The sequence below is a fragment of the Bactrocera latifrons genome, unplaced genomic scaffold (assembly GCF_001853355.1).
Source record: "Bactrocera latifrons isolate USDA-ARS-PBARC rearing strain unplaced genomic scaffold, ASM185335v1 scaffold_13, whole genome shotgun sequence".
NCBI lineage: Eukaryota > Metazoa > Arthropoda > Insecta > Diptera > Tephritidae > Bactrocera > Bactrocera latifrons.
The window spans coordinates 2,667,090-2,694,418 of NW_017534741.1; the positions used below are offsets into that span (position 1 = coordinate 2,667,090).

General features: G+C 37.1%; 1 protein-coding gene and 1 long non-coding RNA gene across 2 annotated transcripts in view; both read right to left on the reverse strand.

Moving 5' to 3' along the window:
* Positions 1–2,646: 2,646 nt before the first annotated feature.
* Positions 2,647–27,329, reverse strand: part of LOC108978912 (protein Shroom) — a gene marked incomplete at its 5' end in the record, with an annotated part of 254,171 nt that continues 229,488 nt past the window's right edge. The window contains 3 exons of the mRNA XM_018949426.1: positions 2,647–4,293; positions 4,446–4,715; positions 4,776–6,576. Of these exons, the coding sequence (XP_018804971.1) occupies positions 4,030–4,293; positions 4,446–4,715; positions 4,776–6,576 (2,335 nt within the window). The remainder of the gene's footprint in view (positions 4,294–4,445; positions 4,716–4,775; positions 6,577–27,329) is intronic.
* LOC108978984 overlaps positions 7,860–27,329 on the reverse strand; it is a 118,039-nt gene continuing 98,569 nt past the window's right edge. The window contains exon 3 of the long non-coding RNA XR_001994147.1: positions 7,860–7,925. This is a non-coding gene — a long non-coding RNA (uncharacterized LOC108978984). The remainder of the gene's footprint in view (positions 7,926–27,329) is intronic.

Sequence of the window (27,329 nt, forward strand, 5' to 3'; positions counted from 1 at the left end):
AAAATAAAATAAAATTGAATAAATATCCTGCTTTAAGGTAAACATGTTTTAAGGTAAGTTGTAAATATTTCTTTAAATATTTAAAATACTACTTSTATTGAAATTATGCATATCCTGTTATTGAGTTTGTTATATCAATCACTGATAATATTTTTAAAAATATTAGAACATTATTATACATACATACATTAGTTCATACACATATGTATGTATGTACGTATTTTTTATTTGAAATTCCAACGTACGTATTTTTTATTTGAAATTCCAATTTTTCTGGCAATTTGTGTATCCATCACAAAAGGCCGGCACGGGGCCAAAGACTTAATCAACTCAATTTTTGATATAATGTTTCCAAGAGAACCAGAGCAAATATTTATTAGCCAGAAGAGAGGCAAGGTTGGGCTGTAACCAAAACTCCTCAGCCGACTTTCTAAATAGTTTTTAACCGTTCTTGCAACATGATTCCAAGCGTTGTCATGATGCAAATTAAGGACGCTTTTCGACAATCAGCACTCTACAGTTTAATGGGTTGCTGTCGTTTTCCATTAATGCTTTTATCCGGTTTTAGAAATTCACAATAGAACAAGACCTTCCGATTAAACCAAATATAGAGCATTTTCATGTTTCATGCTTCAAAAATGATTTTATATTATATATATCCTATATTCCAGCCGCTGTATTTTGTGTGGCTAACGTATGACACTGGAATATCTCCATTTCCAATGCGCAAAGTATCAGTAAAACCTTTCTCTCGAACACTTCTAAGGCCGCCTCATCAGATAATATCATTATTCATGCCACCTCATCATATAGCAGACGAATGAGGGATGATAGAGTTTGGCCTTTGTTCGTCGAGGGAGGACTTTACTTTTCAATTGTCTACACAGTCCAAAGTTGAATCTGTTGGCAAGACTGACTCTGCGTTGGATTTCAAGGCTGATAGGGAATTTTTTTCAGCGAATTTCGCTATTGTATCTTAATTGATTTGAGACAAAAAAAAAAAAATATCACTTTCTTACCCCCTTGATTTCATATACCAAATAACAGTTTCATATCTTAATTGAATGCTTATGGATCACATAATAAATTTTTGTTAAATGCCGTTTTCTGGGTAAAGCAATCGTCCGTTTACGCCCATCTACGAGATTGTTCTCCTTTTTTTGACTCAAGTTGTCGCTTGTACGGACGAACAGACAGACAGTTGCTCGGATTTCATGCTCTCTTTTTATCCTGATCATATATAATATTTATACATATACTACTGTGCCTCAAAAAAGGTGACATTTGAATTTAAACTGCGCGCGTCGAAGGATTTGGAGAATTATTTTTTTTTTAGGTTGGTAGTACTGTCAGTCACATTTATGTCAAATTTCATATCAAAATATTCATTAGTGTTTGACATACGTCTCGTTTGATGAGCTACTAAAGGTGAGTTTTTCGTTTTTTGCGATGTCGAAATTTGTTGAGCAAAGAATTTGCATTACATTTTGTTTACGGAATCAATTTTCTGCTGCGGATACGTTGAGGATGGTGCAGAAAGCCTTTGGTGATGAGGCTATGTCTAAAAAWTTTTTTACAAGTGGTATAGTGAGCTCCAAGTCGGCCGTGAAAGTGTCGAAGACGAAGAGCGTCCAGGGCGACCATCAACCTCAACCGTCGAAGCTCACGTTCAACAAATCAAAGATTTGGTGTTGAAAAACCGTCGATTAACAATTAGAGACCTTGCTCATGAAGTCGGCATATCGAAAGGCTCAGTCAATACCATTTTTAAGGATGTTTTGGGCCTCAAGCGTGAAATCTCGACTGGTACCGAAAACATTGAATTTTTTGGAAAAAAGGCGTCGCGTTGAGTGTGAAACGATGCTTTCCGACTACCAGGGTGTGATCTATGTTTACGACCCCGAAACAACCGATCAGTCGAGCGAATATCGTGCCAAAAAAGAGCCGAGACCAAAAAAATCGCGCCAAAGTCGCTCAAAAATTAAGGTAATTTTGACTGTTTTCTTCGATTTTCGTGGTGTTGTGCATTATGAATTCCTTCCAAYCGGTCAAACAGTCAACAARGAATATTATTTGAACGTTATGCGTCGTKGGCGTAACGCTATCCGCCTAAAAAGACCGGAATTGTGGAAGGTGTTGGTTTTTGCACCACGATAATGCACCTGAAGGCCATTCCGGAAAGTGACTACAACCAGTGTTTCGAAGATTGGAAAATCCGTTTGGCATAAGTGCATTGCGTCGGGAGGGGATTAMTTTGAATGGGATGAAATTGATTTGGAAGAATAAATAAAGAATTTTCAAAATAAATACAATGTCCCCTTATTTTCTGGACACACTRCACACCTTAGAGTCAATAAGATCAGCTGTTGTCATCAAACGAAATTACTTAGTAAACGGCGTAAAAGTTGTAAAGTTGTTAAAAGCTTCTTACATCGATTGGTAACCAGTTGAGGAGTAAGCTYCGATTTGTATAATTTTTGAAGTTTGAATAATTTTTGTTGCCGCCCAGCGCATGTTCGAAAATGCAACCCAACGAATCAAACTAACTTTGGGCTTTTAATTTCATACGGATACTTASACACATAAATTTTCACCTCTAATACTTACCCTTACCATTGCATTTACAAAAAATTTAAAACCCAGAAATAAGTGTTGAAGTATTTCTTTATTTATAGTTCTTATCATAAGCATACACAAAATTAAAGTGGCTCAATTTGCAACAAATATTTCACAAACCCGTTAAAATTGCAGCGAAATAAGTACACAAATCATTACATGCACATACCTACTGTAATTTGCGAAATGTACATTTAGGTAATAGAAATTTTTAATGCAAAATTCATTTAAATTGTTTTCTTTTTTTGTTGCTTTCTTCCATTTCTTTACATTTACATTGCTTATATATATTATATAGTATATTGTTGTTTCATTGTTATTGTATTTCAACTGTGGAGCTGTAGTTTGAGTTTAATTAAAATTTATTTATAGTACAGTTTTGCTCYAATGCCAGTGCATAAACTTAAGCTAATCAAAACTAAAATAGGAYGCAGTTAATCTACAGACACTTGAGTAAATAATTAAGAATTGCGAACGTTCTCTACGCAACACTCAATTTTTATGCGCGATTTCAAGRCGAAGTTACCAACGTTGCCTAAGATTAAAACATTTTTCGTTGTTGCATTGCTTTTGTGTTAGTGTCAGCTCAAACGCACGAAGTGAAAATCACAGCGCAAACTCTGCGCATGCGTGCATTTACTTTGATATGATTCCCATAGTGATAAGGACTAATTAAAATAAAATCGTATTTTTAAATCACATATTATACAATTAAGTGTGTGTGTGTGTATTATATTATAAATTCTACAAATTAAAGTAATTGAATTTTAAATAGTAACTGCCTTCAGCAGTAATGCCATCTCGGCTTCATAATGCCTTCTAAAATATTAATTTGCTTTGTTTTTCAAAGCTTACAAGTTCGCTCTGTGTTTTTTCAATTGTTTTCCAATGCCATAATTTTAATACATTTCTAAGTACTAGTACTAAAACTTAGTTACATATATAATGGTATACAATTTATTTAAAGCGTAGCACCCTGTTTGCGGCGTTTCGAAAAACAAATCTTTACAATTTACAGGCTCTACCCTACACAAAAGAAACTAAGTGGAGAACACCCAAATGTGTTGTGTGGGCGCTCCGCTACTCTACACTACAATGATCTAACTAGACTTCGATGAAAGCCGGCTCAGTGCAATTGCGCTCGTCTTTTGTCTCCCATTTTCTTAACGATTCTCACACTAAACTTTCAACTTGTTGCCGTTGAAGGCATGGAAAATCCGCTTACTCAGTCAACATACCCTAATTGCAAACACATATCTATCTATCTAGCTATCTGAAAGTCATTACCTGACCTGGACCTGAGCTGCAGTTGCTCTCGATCATTTCTACTTTGTTTCATCAACAAACACCAATATAGTTTTAATAAAACGCCATATTTAGAGCTTTGCTTGCGGTCGCAAAGTTTTCACTACTTTAACAATCACTTTGTATGAGCGCTTCGCTGAGCGCATTCAGTTGTTCTTCGCCACATTTGATCTTGTCGGCGACGTCGCGCGTATCCGCTATTAATTTCGCCTTCATATTGATGAAATAGTCGAAATCGGCAAAATCATCGGCGCTGAGTGTTTTCTCGACGATGTTAACCACGCTGCTACCACGTCGATCAATATCCACCTTAAGACGCTTCGCTTCAGCCAACTGATCGAGTAGACGATCGCGTTTTAACTCGAGTGATTTCTGAAAAATAGAAAAAAAGGGATTTAATGAATGAATATGGTACGTTTAATACAGAACCACAATTCTAGATAGTTCTAACCTTTTAAGAAGTTATTAAAAATGCTGGAAGATCTAAATTTATTTTTTAGGTAATACTTTAGTCTCTTTCTTACCTTTTCGGCGCTATTCTCAGCTGAAACGGCGCTCAAACTATTCTCTATGCGCGCTAATCGTTCGGAGAGCGAAAGCAGCAAACTGGTAATCTGTCCGACATCATCGATATAGGTGCGACATTTAGTTGCTTCGATTGGCCGCACCTTATCCGTCAGCTTGCCGACTAGAGTGTTGCCCAATTCATCGTTGTGTTCAGCCTCCGCCTTGAGTGTCGTTTGTTCCTTATTAAGTATGCGTATTTTGCGATTTAACTGTTTCATAAGTTCATTCTGCAATAGAAATAAAACATTATAACTTAACTCTAAATAAATTAGGTGATGCTGACATACCACTTTYGTCTTCAGCAAATCGCTCGTCTCCGATTCGCTATCGCCGTTAGTCAATAGTACTTCCACTTCAGCATATTGTAGCTCAACGGTGAGCTTTTCCTGTGCATCAAGTCCCTTCATGCGCAGCAGCGTTGAAGTGCCTACATCCCGTTTAGCCGGTCGCAATGGCACATTCGGATTATATAGRTTACTAACATAGTCTGTGGGTAATTTGTGTGTAGGCGGCGCTAAAATTCGCACCAATTTCTCATTTGTGCCCAAGAGCGTAGCCAATTCCTGTGACATTTCCTCGCAATCAATCTCGATCGGATGCCGTTGACGCGGCTGTAATGTTATGCGTTGTTGCTGTGCATCTTCCTTGCTTTGTGGTTGTTCGGTGAGTCGTGTATGTTCGTCTGCATCGTTGGTTGCGGCGATCAGTTCGTCGTCGGTTTGTGAAGCTGCCTCCGTGGTGGCGGGATTCACGCGTAGTATGACTTCGCTGCGTTGCACGAGTTTTAAGCTCTCGGTGCTGGTATTCAGCTCGGTCGTTTGTGTTGCGCTGAGATCTTCACTTGTGGTATTTGTGCTGGCGACGGTAGTGGCTGGTTGAGGTAGCGAAGCATTTGCTGTTGGCGAGGTTGGCGTGGCTGCTGTATTTGTAGGCGATTTCAGCGGCTGTGGGCTGTTCGAGTCCACTGCGCTATTTTCCATATTCTTGTGGCATATGTTGTCGTTTTGTTCTTGCGTCAGCTCGACACTACTATCACTAGCCTGTTTCACGGTACTATCATCTGTCAGTTGTGCGTATGTATTCTCAGTTTTCGTTGTGGATGTGCTCGGCACAGACGATGTCGTTGTATTAAGCGCTGTTTTCGAGCCATAAATGCCTATCAAACTGGTTTCTGACTGRTGTGCCGACATTAGCTTCGACTGAAGCTGCGTTATCTTTTCGATGTTCTCGCGTAGCGAATCCTTACGTATAACAGATTTAACAGGCGCAATAGGTGATGTTGACAGCGTAGCTGTGACGACTTCGGCACGGAAAATGCGACCCTCGCTGCCACTCGTACTGCCACCGCCACTATCACTGGAGTTACCGAGGCTCGAGAGSGGTTTCATGGACAACGGCTGCAGCTGACGTTTACATGGACTACTTAGGCTACTTTCCGATTGTGCWGGCGACAACACTGTGCCACTCTCGTTGAGCAAGGCGGCGGTGGTCTCCTCCAACGTCGGCTCCAGTTGTTGTGAGCGCTTTAAATCCATAGTGGATTGTGACATAAACTTTGTGGGACTATTGCTAGCGTGACTGGGATGATAGAGATTACCACTGTGCGAGTTATTATGTGTGTCATATGACTGAGATCGACTGTAATTAGTTGCCTTGCCGGCAGTGTTCTCAACATTGTTGCTGTTGTAGCTGTTCATGGTCGCTGGCGTCGAGTAGCGGTGCTGTGTAGGAGGATATGCGGGGTAGCAATTAGGAGACATCGGTTGTTGCTGCTGCTGCTGTTGCGACGACGCCGACACAGTTGTTGTATTCAAGTTATTGTTGGAACCATAGCGTAATGGCGAAGCATTGGCGGATGTGGGAGATGCAGGCTGTGGCTGTAACTTCGCGCCCAATGGCAGCACATCTGGCAAATTATTTGGCATTTTACCATTATGTGTATTGAGTATATCGTAGGCGGCTGGTTTTGTATTTGCCACCAAATCCTCGTTTGAGGTGAGCGTGAGCTTATAACTGCCATGATCCGGATCTAAGTTGTTCAGCTTCTCAAGACTTTGGCGTGGCAAATACGAAGCCTTCGAGTTGCATCTGTGGAGCAGAAGAATAAGATAAAATTACATATTAGAATGTGCGCTCGAAGTATAAATTTAGTTGTCTATGTGGATAATTCATGTAATATATTTAAGTTATGCATGGTATGCAACTGGTCTAAGATATCTCCATCGTATTGATGTCAATTTGACGTTTTTATTTATATTTATTTTTATTTCTTTAAAACGCGTTGTTGTTCTGTAGGCGGCGGTGAAAAGTGCCAAGCGATGTTTAGTAATGGTTAATGGCTTGCACATTTGTACATTTGCGCAGTTGGTTTGAGTGGTATGCGCGCCAAAAAAGGTTGTACGCTACACATAGCATAGTTGATTGCTTTACTTTACTTTGCGGTTTGTTAGCTAACCTAGTCTTAGCGTATTCATAAATTGCTTGTATTCACACGCTCCCGTACCGTTGTCCAAGTGTAGGCATGTGATGCGTGTCTAGTATCCATTGACCGTATTTGGCTTAYTGTACGTTGCTTAGTTAGTTGGCTAAACATCTGCAATTCGGTGGCCAGCGCTCTGACAAAGCATTAAATACGGAAGCCCTGCATCACAACGCATTAGACAATCAATTTGTGGCTTTTAACCGTCAACAGAAAGCTTATAAATGAAATGAAGCACATACTTTAGTTTGTGGAATTTTTGGTTATGTAGAAGTAACGGGATTTCCATAAACGCATGAAGGAGTAGAGTTCCCAGACTACAGTAGTTGCAGAAAAGCAACAAAACCACATATTTTGGATTGAGTTGTATGTATACAAGTAGACAATTTAATTGAGTATATGCCATTCATTTTGTGCTTGAAAAAACCTTTTTGTRGAAGTAGGCGTCATTAAGAGTGGTTATTTTGGTTTGTAAAAGAGTGTCTGGTGGACAAAAAAGTTCGAAGATGAAGAACTGCAAGAACTACTCGATGAAAATTGTTTCCAAACCCGAGAAAAGCGCGAAGGATCTATGAGAGTCAGCAGCCCGAAACTTTTAAAAGCAAGATAATTGGGTGTCGCATGTACTGAAGTCAAGAGATGTAGAATGACGAATTTGCATGTCAAAACTGCTGACGAGTGCCTTTTAGTTGACATTTCATCCAGTCAATTTGGAACGCTCTAACTGGAATACGGTTCACATCAGAACTGTACCGTATGTTTTCATCCGTCTCAAAAAACGTTCCCACGACAGTCGGGTCTACGAAAACCGGAACGGACCCGGATTTTTATCCGGCCAAGGACTGTCAACTCAGCAAAATTCTGCCGTTACAACAACAACAACAACATCCGTCTCAAAACCCAGACTCTGTCCTTTCTTTTTATCATTTCTTTCCATTTCCAATACATCCATAAATAGCTAAAAATATATGAAAATATTTTAGCACCAGACAATATTTCGAATAATGTCATTGAACATGATTTTCTTTAATAAACGTTCAAATGTTGAAAAAAACACAAATATATATCCAATAAGAAAATCAATAATATTTAGATAAATCATTATTATTGTAGCACAAAGCAAACATTTGAGTTCAGGGTCCTTGTACTCAAACAAAAGTTCATTAAAAATGGCAGCAGTCAAGCCTATAGGCTTAAATTGAAAATTATCAAGATCGCAAGCAATTAAAAATTAACGTGAACTTCAGTTTCAGTTCCGCGACTTGTGTTATAGATCTTTTACTATTTGCACCAAGATACAACGACACAATTGCTATGCGATTCCACGATGATGATGTCGTAAGAAATATTATGGAAACTCAAAGGTTGACACAATCTGTCATCAAGGAAAAAAACTGCCAACTAGTAATTACCACCAAGTGTTCATACCCTTTTGCTGCCGACACAAGTAATTAAATTAAAATCGCGCAATAATTCACAACAAATTGCCGCTTCGTGCCAAGATGCCGCAGTTGAAGGAGGAAATTGATGCGCTGGCGCAGATCAAGTTGCAATCTCGATGCCTGACGCCAGATGGCCGCCGCATAAAGCAGTTGACTTKATTGCCRTTGTTATTTGATTARTTTYCTTTTTATTTGTAAAGGCGTGCTGCCAAGTGGCTGAGGAGTGTACGATAATATGCCAAAAATGCGGTTTGGCGGCTGGGTCACTTTCGACAACCGAATCCCCCACACACACATGCACGCATAGCGGAAGCAACTGTCGACTTAAAAATATAATTAATAAAAAGAAAAAATTATGCTGCGTTGTAATGAACCGGTAAAGCGGCGTATGCAACGACATTGACATGACAATAAAGCACCGTTACYTGCATGACACAAAGAAACGCGCCGTTTTTGGTTTTATTTTGRCACGCAACAATGAATACTTCAGSMTAYAAGCCACAACTGTGGGTTTTGCATCTGAATTTGCATTACTTAGTGCAAATGGACGAATGTGTAGAAGTGGCCRACGGCGTTTTGTCGCCGATACGACGCCGCCGCCTGTGTTCTGCGCTTGTCATAATATTATGTATGTTTGCCAGCCCCCGCAAAGTGCGCTGATCGTGCCAGTGAAATGTCACATTTGAGGTCACAGTAGGGGTCAAATGCGCCATTAACAACAGCCAGCTATCACGATTCGCTTAGGCGGTGTTTGGCAGATTTCGCAAACAGGCGTTGCAAAAAGCCGTTGGCTGGAGTCTTGTCGTCACCGTTATGCAGAGTGTTGCTGCTGTCACAAAATCTATGCAAATATTTCGTTACGCTCTTGTTTCGTCAGTGGCTTGCGACTTGGTTGTCGACAGGCTGGAGGTAGTTCGACCGCTTGCAACGCAGTGTATAAGATGGAGGCGCGTTAGAGTGCTGCCACTATTGTTGTTGTTGCTTTACAAAACGCTTTTGTTGTTGRTGGCAATATTTGTGCCACAAATTTTGGCTGGTACATTGATTAGGAGCGTCCATGATTTTTTTTCTTAGTATATGTTTTCTTTGTTATTTGTTTGTTATTGTTTCTTTGTGTTTTTCCAATTGTGGGTAGTGATTTGCTTGCGGTCACAGCTGTAGTGGTAAACGTAGCCGCAACCGCAAACGCTCCTTGTCATTAACATTACATTGTGGACATGACTTCCTGAACCGACATCATCGTGTGTAGATGTGGTAGGAGTGCAGCTAGGGGGGGAAATGCATATCACACAAAGATGCATATTAAATGCGGCAACGTCAAATGTACATCAAGCATATGTACGTCAAGTGTGCGATCGTGCCTAATATTGCAACCGTGATGAGCTCTGTTGATTTTGTCGGTGCGCTTATTGTTGTTTTGCCTGCCGGCTCTGCTTCGATAACCGCCTTATGGGTTGATTTGTCGGTGGTTTTGTGACTAATTAATGTTTGCGCTGCTTGCGGCGGCGTGGCAGGAAGCTTAACGCTTTCTTCCATACTTGAACTCACTTGAGCGCTGTTGCATCTACTGGCTATGCATGTGTTGTGCTGTACTGTAAGCTTTAGTAATTGCGTTGGTGGCCAAATGACAATTTCCTAACAGCCACTGGCTAAATGCAACAGACTAATGCGCGTATACTAGTCAACTGTTCGAGGCAAATGATCAGTGTTGATCGTGCAGCACATTAACGTGGTAATAACTGTTACTTGCGGGCATATAGGGTGTGTGAAATGGGCACTGAGTAGCAATGTGTTGTTTTTCTGAAGCACATAAAAGTTATTATGCGTTGGTGGTGTGGAAGAAAGTGAGAAAACGTAGTTTGTTGCACAAAGTTCATACAACACATTTTTGGTTAAATGAAGCTTAAAATCTCASCTGTCCAACACTRTATCGTATGACACAAAGKSATTGGYAGCAMCGGCGATATACGACTATAACGACATCTATTGACAAAATATGAAAAGTCTTTTTCGACTACSCAATGTATAAGATAGTRAAGTAAGTTATTGGGGTTTTTACTGAAAGTCAGTCCATTTCAGTGTTGTTTTATAAAGCGTTGCATTCTTTTATACTTTTTTTGATTATGTGTAAGTCTGAAAGTTGAGATTAGACTATGTCAGAACATTGAAATATATGTATATGTTTCTCAATAAATCAACGTCTGCTTTGAAATCAAGTATCAGCAATCATGTTTAGGATCGTCCCTAACCTCTTAACTTGAATTGTGTATACTTTTCATTTCTCTAAAAACATAATTCCTTAAGCTGACATCTTCAGCATTTAATCAACAATAAACTTTACAATCATTTCTAATTCAAACTTTCTCATTTCTAAATCAATAAAAGTGAATGATTGCAAATTTGCTTGCAAGAAGGCAAGAAGCGCATGCGCGCCAACCTATTGAAAGTTGCTAAAATAGCCGCAAGCCGCAAAAGCCTTGCCATCACAAAGCCATAAAAACCGCAACCACGACAGCCCTCAAAAAGCTACAACAAACAATTTAATGAAAATATAAAACAACAAAAAAGTCTGTCGTTGCAATCGCAATTGCAGTAGCTGACAAAATAAATTACCACATTAGCTTTTATTGTTATTGTTTTTGTATGTTGGCTGTTGGCGTTGCAGACGATGCTACCGTGTTTGGTTCTTTTTTCACATTTCATTCGTTTTATAAATCGCTTTTGCGCTTTTGTTGTAATTATTCTTAAGTTTCAACATTGCGGTTGCTGTTGTTTTTGCATTGTCTATATTGYTGCTTTTGTTTTTGCRGTTTGTTTATTTCTTGCTTCCGCAGTCATCTTCATCTCGTCGCAAATCGCGCTTTTTAACCATCTTCATTTCGATTTACAACAACAATACTAGCGTCAAAAGTATGAAGCAGACCACAGCTCAGCTGTAGCAACTCGCATTGTTGGTGCAACATCTTCCCCGTAGCTTMGCGTGTGAGCGCAACTGTTGTTGTTGTGTGTCAAGTCATTGGTGGATTGCAACAGATGCGCTTTAAAGTCATCGCAGCTTTCATACTTTTACTATATACCCAACAGTGAATTTATTGAGGCTGTAGTTTATTGAGAAATGCTAATGAATGATGTAAATATTGAAAAAACTTGCTACATTTGCGTAATTAAAAGCTTGTGTTTGAGTAGAGGTTTCTCGAATATGCTAAAATTTGTTAGGCTTTGATTCCTCAAAGTTGACCTAACGTTTCAAATTCAGCAAGCTTGTATTTGACACTGTTCTAAACTGATCTATCTTTTGAGCGCGTAGCCAATTTCTGAAAGCAAAGTGTTCTTCCATTTCTTTCGAATTAAAAAACATTACTATGCGTTGACCTCAGCTGGTCTAAGATCTGAAATGTCTCTTTCATTACTTGTTAAAGATTTCTATACCGCGATCTCTTGTGATCTTTATTTACATCAAGTGAGAAAACGACTCTCTAAATTTGTCTTTGTATAGATTTATAGTGTTGTCAGTTTAGGCATCCGCTATTTGTAGACTATTGTTCTTTTTCAAATATCCTTCTTGGAATGTGATGCATTATTGGACTGGCGGAATCGTAATCCTCATAATTTTGGTAAAATTTTTTAACGTTTCTGTTACTCTTCCCTTGCTCTCACTTATTATACTCTTTCTCTCTCTACTTCCCTCGCTCTCTCTTGATATACTTTTTCTCTCTCTATTGAGTTCGTTTACTCTCGGTATCACAAGCTTCACAAGTCTGGAAATTTTGATCTTGTGTTGACTCTACAGCTAAAAGCTTGTTATGATTATTGCAACATCCAGAAGCAAACATCGGATAATTTATAAAGTGTATATACATATAACATAAATGATCATCGTGATGAGCTGGGTCGATTTAACCATCTCTATACCCGAGCTAGTTCTTCAAGTCTTTGAGATTTCGATTTAAAAYTTTTCACACGTCTATTTTTYTTCAAGAACTTGCATATGTGACGTAACCGCCTATATAGGGTGACTATAGCATATAGCTGTCATACAAACTGAATGATTGGAAACAAGTGTTTGTATGGGAAACTTTTTCATTTGACAAGATATCTTCATGAAATTTGGTATGAGTTATTGCCATTTACAATGATACAATCTCTGAAGAATTGTTTCAGATCGCAACACTATAGGACATATGTAGCTGCCATAGAAACTGAACGATTGAAATCAAGTTCTGCTATGGAAAACTTTGACAATAATGCAATTTCTGAAGAAGTGTATTAGATCGGATTAATATAGCATAAAAAATAAAGATACAGACATTTTTATATGCAATCGTACAAAAGATAAGAAACGTAGCTGTGAAGGGTATTATATTTGGTTAAAGTTTTTTTTTTTTGCTTTACTTATGTTTTTCTTATTCTACCAACGAGCAGCTTGGTTTTCGTTTTCATTTTTTTGTTTACTATTTAACTTTATTCTTCAGCTGGCTGCCGCAGTTGTTGCAACATTGAGTGCAATTCAATTCAATTCAAATCAATTCCGCTCAACTTAATTTATATTTGTATATACTTTTTATTGTTATTGTTATTGCGTTTATATGCTATTGTTTGYTTTATTGCTATTGCGCTACTGCGTGGTGTTCTTGCCACATTCGGTGCAATTTGACGTTGCACGACGAGCACAGCTTATCTGGGAGTATGCTGATTGCAACTATTGCGCATAAAATAAATGTGCACGAAGCACGCTGCATGTTGAAAGCTGGCTTGAGGCAACCATGACAGCACTTTTCATTGTTATGCTTTGATTGTTTTTGTTTTTGTGAAATTTCGCTTGCAGATGCAATAATATTTTTACTTACTGACACTTTGGCGACTGTGGTCCGAGCAAGCCAGCGGTGTCCCTTATTACTTTTAGAGGGGTCCGCTGAGTAGCAATGRTCAGCTTACTGCATGCGACTTGGCCAGCATTGTGGCACGTATATTTTGCATTTCCGTTGTGGCCGCTTTGRTTCTTATTATTATATTTCTGCGGTTAGTGTCTGCTGGTCGCCAACATTTGCTGGGAACGACCTTGGCAATGCTGCAACTTACCACATTCTGCGGTAAAAGTATATATATTTACAAGTGTATACATATTCGTGAACGGAAATACTTTATTTGCATTTTTTGAGTCGAGGGAAAAGTTATTGAATTTCTCGCCTTCAGTTCAYGGCGCAGAGTTCACCTCAGAAGCCTCAAGAATTCTTGCACGCAAGCGCTGTGTTGCAAGTTGGCAAATTATTCGTTTGCAACTGCTTGCAATTTCACTTTCTGCCACATTCAAGTGGTCAGCGCGTTAAAAATCGAAATTGAAAAGCCCAACAGAAATTGGTGTTTCGCAAAAGCGAGTGCAATGCTACCGCACATAACCGGCTCATTGGTGGACGGCAGCTGCCGGTCTACTGCGTAACGCAGTGGCAACAAGCAATCAGCATACAACACGCTACACAATCGATATCGATACCATCTCCCAGCAAGCGGTTGCTCCCACTACCCCAAACCACATAGCGCGCTCCCTCCGCACGCGTGCCATGAAAGTCAAGTTCAATTGCCTTGGCTGGCGGCAAGGAAAGTAAATATTCGTACATATGTTAAAAGAAAGCCTTAYAAATTTCGCCTTACACCGCGTTAAGTGCAAACAGCATTGGCGGTAGCACATTGAACTACATTCGCGCATGCGCCACCACCAACGAAATGCAACAATCTCCACCGCAAGCGCATTTTGTATGCGTYGTGCGTCGTGCGTCTGCCACACGCAAATCTTACATATGCGGCGGTGGYGGCTGTGCTTGAATATTTTATATTTTAACTTAACACATACCGTATACCACATGAAATTCAAGCAAACAACACATTTATATTCATTCATAGCTTCACTGGCGGYAAATAAATACTATGAATAACGTTGGCAACCGCTTTGCGGAGCGGCAATCTCAACAATAACTAATTGCGCGCAGTGTAACATAATATTTGATCTACTAACACATTAATTATGCCGTGCACGCGGTGAAGTGCTTTGTTGCCACATGCATATTTRACTCGGCCTCGGTTTCTGCATAGATTTCGCATTTCTCTGCCAAACATTGCATGGATCGTGTTGAAAATGAAAGTGTTTGCTTTGACGTTTACTAATTTTGAAGCCTCTACATAAATGCACACCGTGAGCATTATTAGAAATTTGTAGATAATAAGTGAGTATTGATAGTCAAGACAACTCTGTGCGGGAATATATGAATTTTACTAATTTTTTTTTTATCAAATCCGTAAATCAATTGAGCATGTAGAAACACATTTCCACGACAGTCGGGTCTACATAAAAAATCAAGTCATTTTATSACAACTTTTTTCCTTTTGAAGTTATCATTGCAAAATTTGGTATGGATTATTGTACTTATAAGGCAACGCTACAATGGCCAATATTTTTAGTCAGATCGGATCACTATCAGTTGTGAAGGGTATTATGGCTTCGGTGTCAAAGCTAACGATTTTTCTTGTAATTTTAATTATTTGGACCAAAAAATCGCCACAAAAATTCTCTTGAAAATTTCAAAAAATTTAATATATTTTTCACTTTTTTTTTAAGTAATTTTGTTAAAAATATTTCTTTTATACAATTTTTTGTTTCATATGAAAATTAGGTTATCGCAAAATAATCTCTTGACTCTAAAATTTTTAGAAAACGGAAAATTGAAAAATAAATTTCCATTTATGTATGTCTTTTAGCGAATCTGTACGCATTTCATGGCCGACAGTTGTGCGTGCCGCTCATAAAGAGATCGTTTTAAGTAACTGTATAATAGAGCCAACAAACCAATTTTCTATGCAACGAAAAGTGTATAATTTTTTGTTGGCCGAATTGAATTTTTGATTGACGGTGCAAAGTGGCAAGAAGAAAACAAAAAATTGACAAAAAATAACACAAAGCGAAAAGCCGATAAAAATAAATAAAATAAATGTACAACAAACAAAACAACAATAAATTGGCTATTTAGTTGCGCTGCCACAAYAAATTGAACCAATTATAAATGCTACGTTTTCGTTAGTGATACGAATTCATTTAATCAGATTGTTGCCATTATTGTTGTCGTGCGTTKTGAATTTTAAGATATCAAAGACATTAAGCCAAGTTAAAGCGCTACAATTGCGTTGCAGTTGACCAGTAAACACACCTGACTCTGCAATGGCTGCCAATGGCACAGCAGTGCGTATACTTAACATCGAATCGCCGCTCTGTTTGYCTTTTTTGTGTGTGTGCAAATTGTTGGTAGTCGAAATTGTGTCAAATTTAAGTGTGGGAATGAGTCAATGATATCATTACGGGTAATGCAATTATGCGTGATATAACATATGTATATCTATGTACATCTATGTGTGCATGGGATTATCAATAGTCGGTCACAATAGCCTTGTAGGTGCTTTATCTCGTCGTATTTTGATAGCATGTTTTGGTTTCAGTATCAAATGTTTCACAAGAAGATGAACAAAAACTAAATTACAAATAAAATAAAATAAAATAAAATAAAATAAAATAAAATAAAATAAAATAAAATAAAATAAAATGAAATAAACTAAAATGAAATGAAATGAAATGCAATAAAAAAATTATAAATAATAAAATAAAAAAAATAAAGAAAAATAAAATAAAATTCAAAATATTAAAATTTAAAAAATTTGGAAATTTAATATTTTTTCTTATGAAATATTTGGAAAATAAATAAATATATTCACATAATAATTTTTCACCAGAAATTTTAAAATAAGAAACTATTTTTTGTTTGAATTCTAAAAAATATGGAAACTTTAACTGTATAAATTCACGCAAAAAATAACTCCAAATACGGAGGAAATAATGCCAACACAAAAAATAACGAGACGCATAGATTTAGACAATTGCAACGCTGAGCGATGGCATGCGCTCGATAAGCAGCTCAAAGTGTTTCCTACTCTCAACCCACATACCGCAAAAAGGTGGCGTTTGCAAATGTTGCATTTCTAAYGCGACAGCCACAAATTTGCAAAATGCATAAGCGTTTCGCATACTAATGCATCCACACATGCAAACACATACGAGCATTGAGCATTCATGTCCCCCACGTGTTTGTGTGTGTGTGCATGTAAATTTCGTGCAAATGAAGTTGTTTTGAGCACACAAGACATCATAAAAAATTGTAAAAATGAAGAAACAAGAAAATCGCCAAATGTCTGCAGCTGGCTGCCTTTTGCTGCTGTGGCAGTGAGTCCTCTGTGCGTCGCAAACAAATCACATGACGCTCACCGTCAGTGCTACAACAATGCCGCTGACAGCGTACAAGCGTTCGCTGATAGCGATCGCGTAAAACTAGCGGCAACATTTTACAACACTATACGGCTACAACAACAGCAACAACTATTTCAGCTGCAATGACAACAAATAACGTGACAGCATGATATTGTGATTAGAGCTGATCTGGGAGGTGTTACGGGGAGGGGGTGTGCATGTAGTGTTACATGCGTTTACTGGTTTTTCTCACTGGGCATCATGCACTTACAACAAAGCTTAGTTGGAATATTTGATTGTGTGTATGGACAAATATATGAGACTATGGATCACCGCAATTTTTGGTAACTTTTTTTAATACCTGGTGTTTTTTTTTTATTTTTTCTTTGAAAGGCTGACCAACTAATAAAAACCTGTCTGGATGTGTATATATAGTTTTCAAAAATTTGTGGGTAGTTTTTTAGTAGTTCGAGGGTGTTCTTGAAAATTTCAAACCCGCTAGATGGCGCTAGAATCGAATTTTTAAGAAAATATTGTTATGACTTGGCTCAAGGGAACAATATTTGCTAAAAATTTAACATTATTTGCTCAAAATTGCTCCGCGAGGTGGCGCTGCCATCGAATTATTATTAGAAGTCACATTTAGGGCTAAACAGGCTGGTACTAAAAATTTTTAATAAAAACTTATTGCTTTCTTCAAAATCTTTTACTGTTTAGGTAGATTGATTTCAGATTTTTCTTTGAACCAGGGTGTATTACGTTTGCCGAACAGTGTCTAATACCCAAAAGAAATCGTCGGGGACCTAATAAAGTATATATACGACCTGAGTTGATTTATCCTTTGCTGTTTGTCTATATATTTAGCTAGTCCCTCATTTTTTGAGATGTCGATCCAAAATTTTTTACTCATCATTTTCCTTTAAAGAAAAAACTCTTTCGTCGGAATCGCCAATATCGGACCACTATTAGATTTAGCTGCCATACAAACTGACCGATCCAAATAAAGTCTTTGCATAGAAAACTTTTGGATTTGTACATCTTTTTGAAATTTGGCACAGATTATTATTCCAGATAATATTCAAGTCTCCGAAAAAATTTATCAGATCGGACAACTATAACTCAAAGCTGCCACACAAACTGTACGATGAATTTCCAGTTTAGGTATGGAGAACTTTCTTATTTGAAGAGATATCATATTGAAATTTGGCTTTTTATAACCTAAAGCWATGCTATATCCTCCGAAGAAATTGTTTAGATCGGATCACWATAGCATATAGCTGTCATAGAAAATGACCGATCGAAATCAAGTGTTTGTATGGAAATTCATATTATTCACAAAATTTTTCCTTAAACTTTTGTTGGAATTTCTTGTGTCTTTAGATTTACTATTTTATTTGAAATTTGGAAAGTATTATRCATATATATTAACTTTAAATAAACTACGCAAAATATGGTCCGAATATCTTTGCGTGCACATTTAGGTCTTTTTGAATGATAGAAAAACAACCAATATTTTTTTTGAAGAATATACAAATTTTTTACCGGTCGCTAGTAGAAGCTTGAGCACTTTTTAGCTTCTACCTGTATTTAAACATATTTTTTTATGGATTTTATAATTTTTTGTGTATTCTTTAAACAATTTCTTTTATGTACCCGCATGTGRTTTGTAGTAATTAATTATACATATGGAGATTTTAGCAGAAACGGAAGCYTTTATTGCCTCACAAACAAGTAGAAAAGCATCAAATAACGCTCTCCTGGCGACTACCTGCATTTGGTAATTAGAAAAATGTGGTAACCACATATATATATTGGTGAACAGCAATAAAAATGAGCTCCAGAGCACAATTTATAATCACAAAAAACAAAAAAAAAAAACTAAAAGCAAAATTATATACGACTGTGAAGGTGGCTAGCTTGATTTTGCATATAAAGGAATGACCTTGATATTTCGCACCGACACATTTATTTTTATTTGACGCAATAAATTAGGCGTTAAAACTTGTAAATGATGCAAGCAGGGCAGGAAATAACGGSTGCAGTGATTGTTTTTAAAAATTGTGTATGATATGCTCTTTTATTCACATCACTGAATATTTAATCTCCCTCCTTTCTTTGCCATTTTTGAACAATTTCAAATTATATAACTTTTTCGCAAATTAAGCACAGTTAGTTAGCTAATAGATTTATAAACAAGAATGCATTTTTTTTTAGTTTTTGCAAAAAAATTTAGCTAATTAAATGACAATAGAACGCAAATTACTAACACATAACTAATATCTATGGTTAAAAACACAGCTTTATCAAATATCCATCAAACAATGTCGCAAAATTACAAAGCCAATGAAAGTAGCAATCTGAAGGTTGATACAAGCCAATAAGAAAGGTATGCATAATGCGCATAAAAATAYAAAAGAAAGCGAACAATAAAAGGCGGCAACGAATTCCTTTCAACGTCTCAACTTCCTATGCAAATGAATGCYCAGACATAAATTTGGAGATTAGACGTTGCATCACATCATTAGCCACTTGAATGTTGTGTTTTAGTTGAGAGAGACGGAGAAAATTAGTAAAAAAAACAGTAAAAAAAAGATGAATGTAAAATACGCCAACAAAAGAAGTATCTGCATAAAATTGAGAAGCTTAATATATACGAATTGTCGGTGTTTTAACGAGTATCGGAACTGATGTCTCAAGAAAGAAGGTTCAAGAGATTYTATATGGTATTTTCGATATACTTTAGAAATAAAAAATATATAAAAATAACYATTGTAACCTTCGAACTTCTGACCAAGATTTTAATCAAAATTTTTTTATTTTAAAGCGCCAAAATGTAGGCAATATTTTTAGGATAATAAGTTTTTTAAAATAGTTTTTTTTTTTAAACTTTAAGATTAATAATTATTATAATCTTCGAACTCCGGACCAATATATGGCAACTACCGGAATTATTCGATTGCAAAGCGCCAAAGTTTATTTTTTGAAATATTTCTTCAATACTTTGTTCGTAATTGTAATCTTTAATAGTTTCCTATTGTAAATGCTGAACTTCCGACCAATATTACTATCGGTATTAATTTCTGGAAAGCGCCAAAATCAGGCAATCTTTTTATTTTTTGTTAATTTTTTGTTGTTTCCATGGAAGTAATTTTTTTCGAAAAAAGGTGTCTTGAAAAACCACAACTTTAGATGTGTTGGAACTTTAGCTTTGGCCTGTTGGGGCACAACTTCGGTTCTTGGGAATGGTGTTCAAGGCCTTTAAAWGACTTTTAGTAATATGAATACCCTATTCAAGGGATATTCAGTTCCCAACCAAGTTTTTAACACCTAGAGGGAAAYATTGGAGACCAATAAAGTATATTGGTGCGTACATATGTGTATAAGAGTTTAAGTTGACGAGCTGAGTCGACTTCGTAAAATTTTTTTTCAGTCTGCCAGGCCTCAGTTTTTGAGTTTTTGAGATATCGGCTTGAAATTTTGCACACATCCTTTTCTCCCAAAGAAGCTATTTATTTGTCGGAACCGCCGATTTTGAACTACTATAGCATATAGCTGTCATACAAACTGACCGATCGAAATCAAGTACTTGCATGAAAAACTTTTCTATTTATCAAGACATCTTCACGAAATTTGACGTGTATGTATGTGTTTTAATTACCGTTATTTTACATATTTTATATACCAGCATGTGTTACTAGACTCCATTAGCATGCCAACCACTTGCTGCATTCCACATATTTGCAATTTTTCTCACTACAAGTCAATGAAATTGCTCAAACTCGCTTTTAGTGCCAATATTAAAAAATAACAACAACAAAAAGAAAAGGCAAAAAACACTGCACTTGCTTGTAACTTAGTTGCGCTATTAGCAATTTTCCCAGCTTCAATCGGCGCTTTTTCAAGTTAATAACTTCCGATGATTATCAGTCGGCTATCTGCAACATTTCATCCACGCTGCCACAGATTAATATAAAGCGCAGGAACAAAAAAAGAAAAACAAAAAACAAAAAAAAGCAAAAGAGCAACGAAAAAATTGGCAACAAAATTAATTCACTGGAAATGCGCTTGCCACTAATTGCAGTGCAATGTAGAAAAAAAAACAACAACAATCCACCTATGAAAGAAATAGTCATAGTGACACCAAACACAAATACAATAAAAGCAAGCAACCAATTGATAGCAGAAATGCCACCAACATTGCCGGCTAACAGCAATTGTAACAACTTAATGTGACAAACGCTTGTCCGTCCAGCAACAAACACCAGCTCACATACAACAACAAGCAAATCAATCAAAAAACATGTTTTAAAACTCGAAGTTGAGTTAAAGTCTAGTTGGCTAGTTGTTGTTGTGACTTGTAAGCTACATGCTGTCATGCTACATATTTGTTGCATTACATATGTTGCCAGACTTTTTATACGAGATTTTATTATGTTGATTATTTCTTGCGCTAATGCTTGGACGCTGCTAATTATGCCTTAAAAGAATTTGAGCGACTTATTAGGTGTGCACATACCAGTGTTAGCGCCGTATGCCTCGGTGTTATTGTTTTGTTGTAAAAATGCGCGAAAGTGGGGTGAGAAAATTGCCTATACATACATACATACGCACTTTTAATGCATATTTGGCTTGAAAGTTGCGGTATTAGCGCCAAAAAGGCATTCATTGTCGAGGCTCTTTGTTGTTGCTTCCTTATCATAAGTAATAAGTCAAGCGCAAAGTGAGACGTTGCGTAGTCCTTGTGGATGCGGTCTTTATTTGGTAAGGTGCCTCGCGATTTATAACTACTCAATTAATAGTGTTGACTGATTTCCTGAGTATTTCGGGTGCTAAGCTCGCTTTCGAGGCAAAAAAGTATCTAATATATTTGAATAAACTTCTAATATCAAAATTTTCGAAGTTTTTGTTGCAATTCTCGTTTAACCCCGTTGATTGACTCAAAACGGTTTTCCCGGAACTGTCGTTTGAGTTTGCTGAATAGGTAAAAGTCGCACGGAGCTAAACCAGGTGAATACGATGGTTGCGGCACAATATTGGTTGAAATCAACTCACTAAGAATCAATACAGTAGTCGACGATGCTTAATCTTGGTCCAAAAACCAAGAGTTTGCGGCTCATAATTCCAGTCTAGTTTTACAAATAGTTTTGAAAAAACGTGCCATAACCCTCAATTAGTATTCATTTGACAGTTTGGTTGGTCGAAAGGAATTCGGCGTGATCCATACCTCGATAAACGAAGGGAACTATCAGAACATAATTTTGACTTTTGCCCTGCTTTGACGTGGTTTTTTCGGCTTCGGCTCACCTTTGTCACGTTATTCGGTCGATTGATCGTCTGTTTTCAATCGCAAGCATAAATTCAAGATTCATCGCCAGTAATAACGCGTTTCATGACATCCTGGTTGTCGAAAATCATTATTTCACAGACGCTAACGCGACGATGTGTTTCGATAAAATTGAGTGATTTCGAAACCAATCGTGTTTTCACTCTTTTTAGCCCAAATGATCTTTCAAAATGGTTACCACTGATCCTTTCGATATTTCAACGACATCAGTAAGATCTTTGGCTGTTAATCGTCAATTCTCAAGCACAAATCGCAGTGTTGAATATTAAAGAGCAAATTGTGTAATAAACACTAAATACTAAGAAATATATTTGTGAGTTTTAAAAATACTTTAATTCGATAAAATTAAAATTTTTGGAATTTTTCATTATTTAATTAAAACAAATTTGTAGTATTTTTGAGTTTAAAAATATTCAAATTCTATAAAATTAAAATTTTTGAAATTTTTCATTATTTAATTAAACCAAATATGTAATATTTTTGAGTTTAAAAATACTCCAATTCAATAAAACAAAAATTTTCATTAAAAAATTTGAAGTATTTTGCACATGTAATAAATTTGAAATCTTTGAGTGATTCTCTTCAGCAATTTGCACTCGCAACAGAAAATCTTCTAAATACTGCGATTAATCAAGAACAAAAACCTTAAAAGCATCTTACCTACACAGATCTATACTGTGTCCAAAAAATAAGGTGACATTGTATTTATTTTGAAAATTCTTTATTTATTATTTATATTCTTCCAAATCAATTTCATCACCTTCAAAGTAATCCCCTCCAGATGCAATGCACTTATACCAATGGATTTTCCAATCTTCGAAACACTTACTTTCCGGGATGKCCCTCAGTTCCGTCTTTGCTGTGGCTTGAATCACAGCCAGAAGTCGCACGGCGGCATATCAGCTGAATACGGTGGTTGCGGAACGATATAAAAACCAAGAATTGTCTTTCCACAATTCCGGCCTTTTTAGGCGGATAGCGTTATACAAACGACGCATAATGTTCAAATAATATTCCTTGTTGACTGCTTGACTGATTGGAAGGAATTCATAATGCAGAACACCACGATAATCGAAGAAAACAGTCAACATGGCCGTGATTTTTGAGCGACTTTTGCGCGATTTTTTTGGTCTCGGCTCTCTTTTAGTACGATATTCCTCCGATTGATCGGTTGTTTCGGGGTCGTAAGCACAGATTCAAGTCTCACCGCCAGTTATAATGCGTTCATGACACCCTGGTAGTCGGAAAGCATCGTTTCACAGTCAACGCGACGCCTTTTTTTTTTCCAAAAAATTCAATGTTTTCGGTACCAGTCGAGATTTCACGCTTGAGGCCCAAAAGATCCTTAAAAATGGTATTGACTGAGCCTTTCGATATGCCGACTTCATGAGCAAGGTCTCTAATTGTTAATCGACGGTTTTTCCACACCAAATCTTTGATTTGTTGAACGTGAGTTTCGTGGGTTGAGGTTGATGGTCGCCCTGGACGCTCTTCGTCTTCGACACTTTCACGGCCGTCTTGGAGCTCACTATACCACTTGTAAAAATTTTTTTTAGACATAGCCTCATCACCAAAGGCTTTCTGCACCATCCTCAACGTATCCGCAGAAGAAAATTGATTCCGTAAACAAAATTTAATGCAAATTCTTTGCTCAGCAAATTTCGACATCGCAAAAAGCGAAAAAACTCACTCACGCAGCTCACAAAACGATACGTATCTCAAACACTAATGAATATTTTGACATGAAATTTGACATAAATGTGACTGACAGTACTACCAACCTAAAAAAAAAAAATAATTCTCCAAATCCTTCGATGCGCGCAGTTTAAATTCAAATGTCACCTTATTTTTTGGGCACAGTGTATAATACAATTAAAAGAAGGCATGCGGCCGCACTCATTGAAACACATATCGAGTTGTGTGTGCATAGCAGCAGTGGCCTAATGCATTATTACAAAATATTGAAATTGCCTACGTCTAATTGATATGTGGCATGCAGGAAGTGTATAGCTACCAGAAAATTGATAGTCTGCACATTTTGGAACGTTTGTGCAACTATATATTATATGTTTTTCTTCAAATGTATGTGCATATGTATGTATGTATTTGTATGTATTAGCTTTGCAATTCTCTATGCTTGCCAAGAATCAACATTAAAAGCATTTGCTCCACAAACGGCGGCATGCAAGACGAATTATCAATGTAATGAGGGGGATTGTCGAGCGGCAAACTGTGAGCGGTGAGTGTGAATGGTGAATAGGCACTTAATGAATTGAACGCAATGACGTTTAGAATTGAGTTATACTGAATTGAAATGTCGAGTGGCAGTGCGTGGCATATTTCAAAACAAACAAATGCACCGACTATGCGGGCTCTGCAAGGCGTAGGCAAAAATTAATAACAGCTACGAGAAAAAATTTTAATTGAAAGCATGGAAGGTGCTGCGCATATGGTAACAAACAACAGCAAAGCAGRCAAATTGATAAATCAATCATCAAAAGTATATTAATAGAACTCGAATGGAGTTGAGCGGATTACAGGGCTCACAGATTTCTGGTTGGGTTAAGTAGCAACGTGCCACATACCACACAAGCAATGTGCTCCGGTTTCAAGCACGCTGTCTGACTGGTGTTGAACGCATTTTTCATATATTTTATTTTCCCTAAGCACCATCAACTTTTTATGAAACATAACTCACAAACTCAGTCACTTTTCGCGGTAACCTGCCACGCCACACTAACCGCAGCTCGTTGACAAAATGCCACAGATCAACTCGTAATAACAGCATCACATTGGTTTTCTATTTTTTTATGTTTTCTTCGCGTTTTCACTTTTACTATCACCGAAAACCAGTCGAATAACAGCAAACAACAATAACACAAACGGGCGTAATATTTGAGACAAGCGCGCGCACACGCGCCACAAAGGCCAGCGACACATGCGGCGACAGCCGATGAGTTAAGCGCGAGCTTTAGCTGATTCACCAGCCAACACAGCAGATGAGCAACAGYTGCTAACAAATTTAAGCCATAATGTTATATATGTATATAAAACGAGAAAAATAATACCGAAAAACAGTAGCCGAAAAATCGAAGAAAATACCCAAAAACCGATCAATTTAATACTTCAATAGTTGGTAGTGAATGAGGTGCGGTGCGGCAGGTGGGTGACGACGACTCTAAACCAGATTTGTGGTCATTGAGCGGCGACATAAGCCAACGACATGCGCYTGAACGCAATAAAATTGCAACCTGTGGGGGCCAAGGTGGGCAGTGGCCGAGGCGGCATTGSTGAGTAGCAGTTGTGGCGCCACCTTGTCGTTGCTGCGTGTCTAAATGGCGCRTAAATCGTGAATTTATAGGCAAAAAGTCACCAAAGCACCGGCACTGGTCAGCACGCTCACACCGCCGCTGCAGCGCCGAGTGGCATTGGACGGCGAAAGCACTGCCATGCGCCGAGCGACGTTGGTGCTGCAGGGGCTTGGCTTGTTGCCTTGTTGGTATGCATGAAAGAAATGCGCGACTGCAAGTTACGACTTGACTATTTCCAATTCATATTTATTGCAGTTTGCATTATTGCTTTTTTTGTTGCTGGCTTTGCTAATTCACAATTTTATACTGATGCAAATGCCAATTGCGCAAAATTTATGAATAACGCATGGCTAGCTGGCGAGATAACAAAAATGGCAATAAAAAATTTTAYTGTGCAAAAGCAGTGTTGCATAATTCCATATTTTTTTTTTAGCACGTAGTGCTTGGAAAAATCGTGAAATAGTGTAAATGTAAAGTGAAAATAGCTGCGGTATGCAAGACTGATAAGGAAAGTAGCTTAGCTGCAGATGAAAAGCATTGGAGTGAGTTTGAGAATTGCACACAGAACTTAGTTAAATTTCTTAACTATTACATAAGTTGGATAAAAGAGTTATATTTACTTATGAATTTCAAAATTGTGGRCAAAAARTAGTARGACTAARACCACGAACCASGTMYAGGACGGCCATCTACAATCWCTGATAATCAACACGTCAATAAAATAAAGGAATTGGTGCTTGGGATTCGATGACTAACAGTCACATATCTTACTAGCATCATTGGAATAATGAAAACCCTTTTAAAAGATCATTTGAGCTTAAGAAAATTGAAAGCACGATTTTTTTTATGTAAATACTCTTAAACATGTTTCTTATTTATATAATATATCTTTGGAAAAAAATTCACAAAAAATGCATATTTTTGACTTGCGAAGATTTAGATTTCATTTAGATTTAGAGTTCATTTCAAACTCGGAGTTTCTTAAACATGAAAAAATCGACAAAACCGTAAACTCGAGTTTATGATACACCTTAAACATTTTCCGAATTTTCTTTTCTATATATGAATACAAAAAACCTTAAACTTGATTTTATGATACGCCTTGAATGCACTATATTGTACACATTGTTATCATATTTATGAAGGTTAGTTTAGCTTAGTCTGGTAGGCCAATGTAACTCGTTATTGAAAAGCGCTTAAAAATCATTTAAATTTTTTTCAGACTATTCACTATAAACTCCTAAGTAAATATTAATTTAGGCGTTTTAAAACCTCAATGCCATACTCTGCAAAATGGTCTATGAAAAATCGCAAATAATTCGCCTTCAAATTTTACAGGCTATAAAAGAAGCTATGAAACAATTTAACGAAAATTTMATTTACCGTTATGTTAATTATTAAATAATTGTAGAACAAATTCGGTAAACTTTAATTGCCAGCAAAGAACAATCTAATGCAGCTAAGGTGGGCTCTAAAAGCTGTCTGCCACTCACCCATAATGTTTGTATATTATAAAAGTTTTTTGTTACGAAATTTGCGAGAAGCATTTGTTATGTACATACATATGTATGTTTTCATCAACCTATACTCGTATGTATGTGTGCTTCTAATTAACTTTTCGTAAGCTTTCAAACGAACTACACGATTAATTATTTCATTAAAAAATTACCATATGTACGCATATACATATGTATGTATGAGTACGAGTGTTTCTGCTCTTGCATTTATGCCTCTATGTTTTCCTTATTTATGTATTTATGTTCTTCACATTTTATTTGTGTAASTATGTATGAATGATTATATGTATACATATGTGTATGCATGTGTGCCTTCTAGCCCCAGTGTAGCGGCAATTTAGTGTTAATGGTTCATTATTGCGGCCACAATTACGAAATAAACCGAAGAACAATGCAATAGAACTCGACTCAAAGCAATTAAAAATCTTCGCACAGCAGCCATAAAATGCGGCTTACAGTTAGCC